This window comes from Podarcis muralis, chromosome 15 (genome assembly GCF_964188315.1).
Source record: "Podarcis muralis chromosome 15, rPodMur119.hap1.1, whole genome shotgun sequence".
Lineage (NCBI taxonomy): Eukaryota > Metazoa > Chordata > Lepidosauria > Squamata > Lacertidae > Podarcis > Podarcis muralis.
The window spans coordinates 16,269,839-16,281,040 of NC_135669.1; the positions used below are offsets into that span (position 1 = coordinate 16,269,839).

The window sequence follows — 11,202 nt, forward strand, 5'->3', positions numbered from 1 at the left end:
GGCGCTGCCGGCCCGCGTTGCCTCCCTCTCCCGATACCTCGCCGCGGGAAGAGGGGCCTCCCGGCTGGCCGGCTTCCCCACGAGAAGCCCGGGGAAAAAACAGGCTGAAAGTTCGCTTGACTTCCAAAGGTCTACGGTTTTTATTGTGAAATACAACTTATTTACATACAATTGCGTAACCAGACTCTTACGGACAACTAAACTTCAGGGCAAAGGACAAACCGGCGCCCCCAAGGTGCCCCCTCCCCCGACCCCTTTCCATATCCAGAAGCAGACCGGGCCCGCTTGGCAGTTGACTCGGGGGCCCAGGACGACCCCCTGCTGGCTGGCGGGGGAAGGGCAGGTCCTCTAGCAGAGGAGGAAGGGGCTCTACAGATGTGACCTCGCTCGCCCCCTCCCCAAATAGTGGGGCAAGCAGAGGCTGAACTGGCCTGGTTTGGAGCGCTGAAAGGCAGTTTCTGAGCAATAAATATACAGCGCAGAGAAAGGCTGGCTGATGCTTCCTGAAAAGCCTCCAGTCCTGAAAGCTGTTGAATTGCAAATGGCGCTGGGTGCAAGTTCTGCGGGAGGAGGGGTTTGTCGCAGCGTTTGGACAAGTCCGTTTGCATCTCCAGATACCACAGCGGCTGAAGAAATCCAGGAGGAGGAGGAGGAAGAGAATCCTGTCTTGCACATGGGGAGCAGTGTGCGCAGGGAAAGGAATGGTGATGGCTCACTGTGAAGAAACAGAAACCCAGACGCCCCACCCATCGTCAGCTTCTTTCTCCCTAGGCTCAAAATGTTCACCAACCCTACAGATATTGGAGCTACTGTGGATACTGAACTGCTGGTTATAGGATGATTGGAGCACTGTGGACTGTGACTCTGAGCAACACCTCAGCTGGCAGAGCAGGAGAATCTCAGGGTTGTGGGTTTGAGCCCCACCTTGGTCAAAAAGATTCCTGCATTGCAAGGGGTTGCACTGATGGTCCTTTTCAACTCTATCTTTCTATTCTCCATTTAACAGCAAATTTAGCTGTGTAGGGGTAGGGAGGGCTCCTATGGGTACAAATAATAATTTTTTATTATTATCCTTTAAGCCTCAGGAGTCTAGCCAGGCTGAGCTCCCCAGAAACTTAGAAAGTTGGACTGTATTTGTGCAAGAGTGCCATAGTCCTAGTTGAGAAAGAGGCTGTGCGTTGGAGTCTTTGCCTTTTCTGAAAGTTGTACATGGAGGGTCCCCCTTTCAGTAGTTTGCTTGGAATAATTCCTCACAGATATGCACCAGGCCAGGGCTGGGGACCCCCCCATGACCCCCACACACACTATAGCATCACTAGGAACTGCCAGACTCTGCTATAGGCCAAGCCTTAAAGTCTTTCCACCAAGAGCTGCAGCCTCAGAGGGCCTTTGAAGATAACAGCAGTGATGATGCACTTCTCTAAGGCAAGGGAATCAGGGACAGCTGTCTTGTGGCATCCGCCACCTCTGATCCAGAACTCTGAAGAACCAGCCTCCAGCTCCTATGGGGGTGGGCAGTAGACCTGTGAGAAGAACAGACAGGTAGACAGGTTACTCTTAGGCTTCGCCCCTGAGCCTGAGGGCAATACTGGAAAGGGTGGTGGGTTCAACCTAGGCCAGCAAGGGCAACACTGCAGGAGTGTGCCAACAAGTTGCATAAAAAGGTTTCAATTCCTCTAGCTGCAAGGTATGTGACAATGTTCTCAGCTCCCTTCAATTTTATTTTATTCATTTAAAGTACAGTGGTACCTCGGGTTACATACGCTTCAGGTTACTGATGCTTCAGGTTACAGACTCCGCTAACCCAGAAATAGTACCTTGGGTTAAGAACTTTGCTTCAGGGTGAGAACAGAAATCGTGCTCCGGCGGCGCGGCAGCAGCAGGAGGCCCCATTAGCTAAAGTGGTGCTTCAGGTTAAGAACAGTTTCAGGTTAAGAACGGACCTCCAGAACAAATTAAGTACTTAACCCGAGGTACCACTGTATTTAGATCTTGCCATTCAGCCCAAAAATAAATGTTACCAGAATTGTTTTCAATAATCAGTAATAAAATAGTCCCTACCCTCAGGTTTAGAATAAAAATGGCACAACACTAAAGGAAAAGGGGAGTGGAGAAAGAAGGAAAAAGCCAAACTCAAGCACTAGATCTTATTTGAAAGCTCCTATAAGTGATCTTTCTTGCAGGGAGAGGGGAACATAGGAAGCTGCCTTATAGAGAGTCAGAGCATTGGGCCCATCTATGTCAATACTGGCTAGTTGCAGCTCTCCAGGTGTTCAGACAAGGGGTCTTTTTCGAGTCCCACCAGGAAATAGTGCTAGGGATTGAAGTGGGACCTTCTGCTTGCAAAACAGGTGCTCTGCTATTGAGCTGTGGCCTTTTCCCCAAACATTTGGAACGGCTAGATGGAGATGCCTTCCTCTGGGCTTCCGCTGACCCACCTTGGACTCTACCACCCACCTGGTGACAGAAATGCCTTCTGGAGAAAGGGGCAAGGCCAAAGGTACCTACCGGGCACATTAGGCTCCCTCTTCCAGCAGGTGCTTCTCCGTCTCTTTCAAATTCTCCTTCTCTGGCCTGTTATCAAATGCAACAAAGACAGTAGTTAGGAAGCCAGCCAAGTTCTCTGGCCTCGGGGTCAGGGAGGAAAAAAGAGGCTGTTGTGTAAAATGAAAGGCAGGAGTCCCTCCTGGATTTGGGACGCAGTGAGCAGCAGCAGGAGGTCCAACCCCAACCTAGAAGCTAGTGAAGCTCAGCTGTCCTGGGTCCTGCCAAAGTCACTGTCCTGATCCACTCGGTGCAGCGCTCACTGTGTAGGTCACAAGTCTGTGCTAGTAACACAGCAAATGTGCCCCACTTGCAGGCAGCTGTGGAGCAACGCAGTTCAGTTTCTGGCCCAACTTTTCCTCCACTTCGACACAAAGCCATCAAAATGTTTTGCAATGAATTTCCTTCACCTTGTGTACGTAGCAGAAGAACGAGATAGCAGAATGGTCTGCACCAAACTGAAAACTGTAAGCTGCAGGGTGTGGGTCCCAACTTTGAATGGCCCTACAATGAAAACTGCTTGCGATGGGAAACTAGCACAGCTGTTAGTAGAGTGGAGTAGAACTTTTCTCCCCAAGTGGGCTAAACTTCCATTGGAAAGGAGGTTTTATTTATCTGTTACAAAACATATTTATACAGCTTTTCATCCTTTTGGGACTTGGGTGGTATGCAATCAATTTCAACCACAAAGCAATAAACACAGTTCATAAAACTAATTTACATCAAACACTTTTGCCTGGGGCTGAAAAGCGTTCACTGTTGGCACTAGGCGAACCTATCTTGGGAGTATGTTCCCCAGCTGGGAAGCCACCACTTTCATTGTTGAGTACCAGATAAAGGAGACACCTGAGTGAAGGTTTTGGCTGAAGACCTCAAGACACAGGCAGACCAATCCCCCATCAGGAGTTTGGATCCTAAGATGTTTAGGAGGATTTTAAAAATGCAGTCTGTTTAGAAGTGATAAATATCAGTTGGATGCTTCCATGGTTCCCACCTCAGGCCCACGTCATTCTGCCACATGTGTAGAGACTCGGCCTTTTTCATTTTAACTTCTCTGGTTCACCAGAGCCTGTCAACAACCCGGCCCATTGGCACTCGCCTGTGACCCATTAAAGCTTCATGGGATCCAGGCAAGTGAATTCTGGCACTCCTGGTTCCTTGTTGCAGCCATTACATACTGATCCCAGCCCCAAACCATCCCTTGCTCTGTCTCTCAAGGCTGTGTGGTCATTGTCTTCATCTTTTTTTGAAGAGAGTGATTTACCTGTATTAGTGAACAGTTGGTGTCCATTTTCTGTGACGGCCAAGAGACCAGTTGTGGTTCCCACAAGGCCAGGCAAATTGCCTCTAGCCAGCTTCCTCACACACACACAAACACACACACACACACACACACACACACACACTTACAGTTCTGTCTCCTCCACCTCTGACTCCGTATCTCCATGCCTTCTCTTCCGGTAGCGGCAGATGACAACCACGACGACGATGACAATCATCAGAAAACAAACAGCGCCAATGATGAACGCTAGGATGTGGATCTCTGAGAAAGTCACTGTGCAGGGATGAAAGGCATGTTGGGTGTGCAAGAGGGATATAGTGGCCCCTGTACCCCAGCAGCACTGGCGACTGAGCAGACCCTCTCCCCCCCCCCAGCAAACCCACCTGCACCTTCCCCCCGAAGTCACAAACCTTTCGTCACCACTCGTAGCTGGATCTCGCCAGTCGGACCGTCCACATCAGGCGGGTTCCTCACATGGCACTGGAAGGTCCCGTTGTCACTGGGCTTGGTGTCCCAAAGGATAATGGAGCCGTCGTTCTTGTGGATGTTGCCATCCCATGTGACTCTGCCTTTGAAGCGGCCTGATGTCGGCGGAAAAGGCTCCTCACTGTAGTAGAAAACCTAGGAAGTTGCAAGGAGAAGCCCAGCTATCATGCCTGCCACTGCTGGTATTAAATGACAGCCACTTTTCAGTGACCTCGGTCCTCTGTGGATAGGACCTCCCACTTCTGCAGGAGATTTTGAAACTGAAAATGGCCTGGAGGAGGAGCAGGAGGGTGAGCTCCAAATGAATATACTCCCTGGGAATGGGTGAGATTGACTAGTCAGGCCTGGCCCAGCCGTGCAGCAGGGTGAAGCAACTTCCTTCAGGCAGCACCAAGAGTAGGAAAGGATTTGTGTCTGAGTGGGACAGCAAGACTTTTCAAAGTGCGGGTCCTAGCTAGGGAGGGTGAACACCTTTTTAGCTCTCTGCCTTAGGCAGCAAAATTGCCTTGGACCAGCCCTGCCCAACAGTGGTGAACTGCTCTTGATTAAGCCAATCTCCAAAGAGGAATCTGAACCATCTTCCCATCAGGGACTGGTTTTTGTTGCATGGATGTCAGCTGCAGCTATTCAGAGCAGAGACATTATAATACAAGCTGTTTTCAGGATCTGTAAACATTTGATCAGCAAGAGCCACTTACAAGTCCCGCTTTATTGGGCATGATTGGTCTCTGGAGCCTCATAGTTATGGTACAAGATGACACCCACTCCCCTTTGCTCCACGAGGGTGCAGGGTGCTTATTCAGAACATATTGGACATGGGTATAGGCAGGTGGTGAAAGGATTGCAGAAACCGGGCTGCAAAACTCCCAACTTCACAGCTGCTCAGGATCCTCTAGAGGCCAAGCACTAAACTGGGGCCACAACCCTGGGGAAGAGCCCAGGTCACCTTCCACAAAAAGGCTGCAGAGATGAACTTACAAACTCAGATCTCCCGGGTTCCTCAGGCTGGAAGTGCCAGGACACTGTCAACTTTGACCCGACTGCAGAATAGCTGCGGAAGGTGCATTTCAAGCGCACTTCTGTCCCGTTTAGGACCTCCAGGGACTTAGGGGTATAAATGTCCACAGCTGACACAGGCCAGAGCACTGGAGGGGAAAGAAGCATAGAAAATGAGCTCCTACAGGGGGGAGGCACGCGCGCGCACACACATACACACACGAGAGTGTCAGCATTCCAGTTTAGCACCAATAATCCCCCAGAGCCAAGAGAGAGGGTTGGTGATCCCCTGGCTAAACCTTCTTTGGGATGACTTTCAGGCAGCCTGGGGTGGCACTTTGCCCTTTTGGTGGGTTTGGGCCTGGCTGGAAGGGGAGGGCTTCTCAACTGCCCTGAAAGATGGCATGATGGCTGGACTCAGTGCCCTGCCTGGCTTCAGCTCCTGAAGAAGATGGGCTCCTGCTACACACTATAAGCATGGGGGGGGGGGGACTTTGGTCTCTCCTACCTGCAACTGTCAGGCAGAAAAGGCTACCCCAAAATAAAATGAGTTTCTTCTTCCAGTGTAGCACCTACTCTTTGGAAACCCCTCCTTTACATAACAGACAGGCAGCATATTCACTGACTTTTTGGTGCCTAGGGAATAAGTTCCTTTTCCAAAAAGCCTTTTAAATGGATATTTTCATCCCCGTTTTTATGGGTACTAGGTTGAGATTGTATCTTCATGGTTGTTATTTTTATTGTTAAGTCACATGGGGATGTTATAGGGAAAGCAATTCATAAATTAAGTAAATAAAACTGAGCAGTCGCTTTGGAGACTGGCTGCTCTAGAGTAAAGGATTCCCATGCCTAAAATCTCCCAACCTGGCTTGTGTTAGTCCCTGGGCTGCTAGCTGCCCATCTCTTTCTCCTGCTCACCCTGAGAAGCTCCTTAATTTCAGTCTTCAGGGAAAGGGTCTCTGCACTTACCCAGATGCCAAAGGTTGCAGCCTCTGTTTGGATGCTAAGGCACTCTGTATCTGCTTAGGGCACAGGTGAAAGGACACCTGGGAATCACCGCTCCCTTCCCATTGACCATGATGCAACAAAGGCAGGGTATCGATGCACAAAATAAAACAGTAAAATAAATAAAGCAGCTGTCTTTTAGAAGTTGGGCAAAGCCAGTACTCATGGGTGGAAGGTGGCAAGGTCCCCAAAGAGGTCTCTCTGCCCTTGGGCAGCAGCTGGACCACCTGATCCATAAATCCCTAGGCTGCCACCACCACCCTCGTCAGGTTGGAGGAAAAGCCAAGAGCTGCCTCTGCAGAAGAAGGAAGAAACTTCTGCCAGGACCTTGGCTCTGCTTCTCCTCTAAGTGATTCATGGTAAAGTAACTCCTTATGATAGAGATGTTTGATTCCTACATCCGGCTTACAAAACACGTGAGTTGATTCTGTGTCCACAGCGAATGAACTCTGTCGCCGTGTGATGCAACGGGTAGAGCGCTGGGCTTGGGCATGCTAGGACACAGGCATTGCCAGGCTGGTCTTGCATAAAACGCGGCTGCCTTCTGGCCTCGGTTTCCGGCATGGAAAAGGGGAATGGCGCGGAAAGCGAAACAGTGAAAAAACAAAACCTGCCAAGTGTCTCTTCTTAAAAGTGCTGCATTAAGGAAAGGTGTGAAGGTCTGTTTTCACAAGGGAGGGAAGGAGGGTCTCCAGAGAAGCCAAGCCCTTGCGGGAGAGGAAACTGATCCTGCATTCCCGCATTGGCCTCCCTTTATCTCTCAGCGGAGCAGAGCACAAACATTCCTTCTTTTTGGCAGAGCCCTCCAGAGGGAGGGGAAGGTTGGCAGAGAGGAAAAAATACACGCAGAATAAACAGGAGCTCAGGACAATATTTTCACCACAGCCCCTGTTCAATCACACCAGGGTAAACCGTCCACAATCAGATGGCGTTTGACAGCTGGAGAAAAGCAGAGTTGATGCCACATTGCGCAGGTACAGGCAGGCAATAGCAGCGCAGCTGGCCTGAACAGAATGAGACCACTACTGGCCATCCCCTTCGGGCACTGAGCCCTCTGCTGGGCACCCTCACATGGTCATTCCCATAGGAGGCCAAGGAAATGACAGTGGAGGGGAGTCTTTCTCTGTGCCTGGAAGACACCTCAAACCTGTTTGTCCAAGAGTGCCTATGAGCTCCCCACTGTCCACACAGCCCAGAAAGTGGCTGGCTTGCCGGCCTGCCTGCCTGCCAGCTTGCTTTGGAGCTCTTGCCCCTAAGAGCAGAGCCCAGGGCAGGGATTGACAAGCAAAGGGAGAAAAGAGCAGGGCTGTAGTCCTTACCTAGCAGCAGGAAGCCCACCCAGCTGGGGCCAGGCAGCCCCTGGGAACGGGGTGCCATGTCCACACTCCACAGGCAGTGCCAGCCGCTGGGACGGTGGAGAGGAGGCGGACTGCTGCAGCAGAGTACAGCCACTCCTCTCAGGTGCCCTTCTGGCTCGGGACTAAACAAGGTGGAGCCAAGAGGGCTCTCTGCTTCTCCTCCTCCCCTCCCCTCTCCCTCCCACAGGCCAAACCAGGAAGCCTCTCCCAGTCTTGCTGCTGCTACAGCTGAGGCTGCCTCCACCCTGACTTCCCTGGGGCAGGCAGTAGTTTCCAGGGAGGAACTGGGGCTGTAGCTTGACTGCACGTAGCACTCCTCAATGTGTAGGGCTGATTGTGATTCATCAGGGGAGGCCCTCCCCACATGCTCAGGAGCTCTCTCTTTCTGCTAACTTCAATTCTTCCATAGCTGAGCAGGGGGTGCTTAGCTCCAGCGAAGAGAGGGGGAGAAGAGATTGCCATTCTCCATTTTGGCATCTACCTGATGATCAGACCAGGAGCACCTCGTTAAGTCATGGCAGAAGCAAGAGGCGAATGCTGGTGCTCTGTGTCAACGGCTTTGCAAAGTTCTCCACCCTGTTTGTGGTCAGAGGAACTGGGAGAACATAAGAGCCCAGCTGTGGGATCAAGGCAGCAGCCCATCCAGTCCAGCGTCCTGTTCTCACAGTGGCCAACCAGATGCCCATTATGGGAAGCCCACAAGCAGGACTTGAGTGCAGCAGCGCTTTCTTCTCCTGTGTTTTCCAGCAACTGGTATTCAGAGGCATGATGCCTCTTAGCAGAGGATATACAAACTACCCATCCTGGCTAGTAGCCACTGGTAGCTTTATCCTCCATGAATTTATCTACTCCTCTTTTAAAGCCAGGGACCCAGTTGGTGCTGTGGGTTAAACCACAGAGCCTAGGACTTGCCAATCAGAAGATTGACGGTTCGAATCCCCGCGATGGGGTGAGCTCCCGTTGCTCGGTCCCTGCTCCTGCCAACCTAGCAGTTTGAAAGCACGTCAAAGTGCAAGTAGATAAATAGGTACCGCTCCGGCGGGAAGGTAAACGGCGTTTCCGTGTGCTGCTCTGGTTCACCAGAAGCGGCTTAGTCACGCTGGCCACATGACCCAGAAGCTGTATGCCGGCTCCCTCGGCCAATAAAGCGAGATGAGCGCCGCAACCCCAGACCTAATGGTCAGGGGTCCCTTTACCTTTACCTTTTACCTTTTAAAGCTACCCAGATTGGTAGCCATCACTGCCTGCTGTGGGAGAGGATTCCATCGTTTAACTATGCCCTGCATGAAGAAATCCTTTATTTTTTCTGTCCTGAAGTTCTAATGTTATGAGATGGAGGGGGAGGGAATCTCTGACCACTTTCTCCATGCCACCCATAATTTCAACACATCTATGATGTTTCCTCTTACTCAGAGGAGTTACCATTTCCCTGAATTTCTTCAGAGAGAGATGGCAGTGAAAGTTGCAGCATTCGGGACTTTTTAGTTTAATGTGCCCCAGATCAAACCTTGTTCCAGGGCACAGGGATGGGGGGAAATATGTGGAGAACATTCTGAAAAGTGGCTTCCTTTTTCCCCCTAAGGGTGTGAAAATAGATACTGGGCACTCAGTCAGAAGAAAAATGTCTTCTGAGGAATTTCAGCTCAGCCCTAGTGAATACCTTCCAACCTTAATGCTGCTGGGATAAGAATTTAAAATGATTTATTGCAAGTGATCAGTAAGAATAAGGCTTTCAAGGAGCTCCAGGCAGATCTCAAAATGAAAGGCAGAGGCAGGGAGATCATTGCTGGCGGGGTGGGCAGAGACAACAAGGAAGCCTTCACAATGACAAACTCTAAAGCCTAAGAAGCATGCATGTGTTTATGGGGGGGTGGGGGGGTTACAGGGTCATTTCACACATGCTCAGAGGCTCTCTCTTCCATTGATGAGCCGAGCCCTGCCTTGCAAGCAGGTTCTGGAGTAGGCACCTGTTGATGTCTTATGCACCTTAGGCCAGGTCCAAATAACAGGCGACATGACCATCAGCACAGGGGCGGCTGAAGCAGCATGCAGCAGGGTTGTTTAGGGCAAAGCCCCCCACATCTGGCCTGGAAGCCCTTCCCCACCCCCAGCAATGCTTCCCTGCCAGTCCGGCTGTTGTGTCTTCCAAGAGTGCAACAGAGAACTCTTGAGAATGGACCGTGGTACAGCGAGGCCTCCTTCTCTGGGGCTGTGGGAAGGGCATACAGCTGGGGTCAGGTCTCAACATGTAGCAACAGCAGCAAGGATTGCTGAACAGGTTCCTACTCTGGTGATGAGAGGATGGGAGGGAGCTCGGCTGGCTCCACAAAGGCACTTTGTGCTTTCTGGCCTGGCCGAAAGCTGATCTGACAGAAAAGGATGGATTGCATTTGAGCTGATTTTCCCTTTGTCTGGCCTGAGAAGTAACCATCAGAATGGGGCAGTCAGCTCAGAGAACCACAGCAGCTACTTCTCAGGGCTTCTGAGTCTCCAGTGCTCTGCACTCCCTTCTAAACATTCTCTAAATATCCTCTAAATATGACCATGCAGTGTGTGCAGCAAGACTACTTGGGAACAAAATATCTTCCATTCATGTTATATTGATGTCACTTGGCTGCTGGGAGAGCTTTCCCCAGGGAGATCTTATTAACCCTCCCCCCAGATAACTTAATATCCTCTCTGCCTCTGCCCTCCTCCCCAGGTTGTCCTCTCTTGTCCTGCGGATCCTTTACAACAGAGAAGAATGCACACATCCCAAATGAGCTGGATTCAAAGGCAAGAGGAAGCCACTGACAGGGGCATCAGAATAATTCTGCACCAGATGCAGCAGGCAAAACAGAACCCACAAAGTACGGCATCCTATTCTCACAGCTGCCAACCAGATGCCCCAAAGCATGGGTAGGCAAACTAAGGCCCAGGGGCCGGATCCAGCCCAATCACCTTCTAAATCCGGCTTGCAGACGGTCAGGGAATCAAGAGTGTTTTTACATGAGTAGAATGTGTCCTTTTATTTAAAATGCATCTCTGGGTTATTTGTGGGGCATAGGAATTCGTTCATTCCCCCCCCCCCGAAATATAGTCAGCCCCCCCCCACAAGGTCTGAGGGACAGTGGACCGGCCCCTGCTGAAAAAGTTTGCTGCCCCTGCCCCAAGGGAAGAGGCCCACAAGGAGAAACTGAGCGCCACAGCCACACTCTCAGCTTCATTGACTGTGAACCCCAAAATTTGCAGTGCCAAAGTTTTGTAGCGTTCTGCAGAGCAAACCCCATGTTTTGCAGCAACCGAGCTCAAACTGGGGAGGGTCATAGGTATCATCCCAAAACTCAACATAGTCTGGTTCACTTCAAACCGGTGCCAAAGTTTTGAATTGTTTTGTAGTGCAAACCCCACATTTTGTAGGACCTCCCCAAACTGAGGAATTGATACTTCAAAGCAGGGTTCATATTTAACACCCCCAAACCCAACACGGTCCAATTTACTGCAAAATGTGGGGGTTTTGCACTACAAAATGATGCAAAACTATTACAAAAC

At 50.7% G+C, this 11,202-nt stretch overlaps 2 protein-coding genes across 2 annotated transcripts in view; one reads left to right on the top strand and one right to left on the bottom strand.

Annotated features, from left to right (window-relative positions):
- The window catches only part of ATP5MG (ATP synthase membrane subunit g), a 73,006-nt gene that overhangs the window by 20,376 nt on the left and 41,428 nt on the right, over positions 1-11,202 (top strand). The gene's annotated exons all lie outside the window — the stretch shown is intronic.
- Positions 117-7,797, bottom strand: MPZL2 (myelin protein zero like 2). The gene is made up of 6 exons (XM_028708103.2): positions 7,633-7,797; positions 5,291-5,457; positions 4,237-4,447; positions 3,955-4,099; positions 2,509-2,574; positions 117-1,523 (listed from the first exon to the last, which is right to left on the bottom strand). The coding sequence occupies exons 1-5, from the start codon at positions 7,688-7,690 to the stop codon at positions 2,517-2,519; spliced, it is 639 nt and encodes a 212-aa protein (XP_028563936.2). The 5' UTR covers positions 7,691-7,797; the 3' UTR covers positions 117-1,523; positions 2,509-2,516.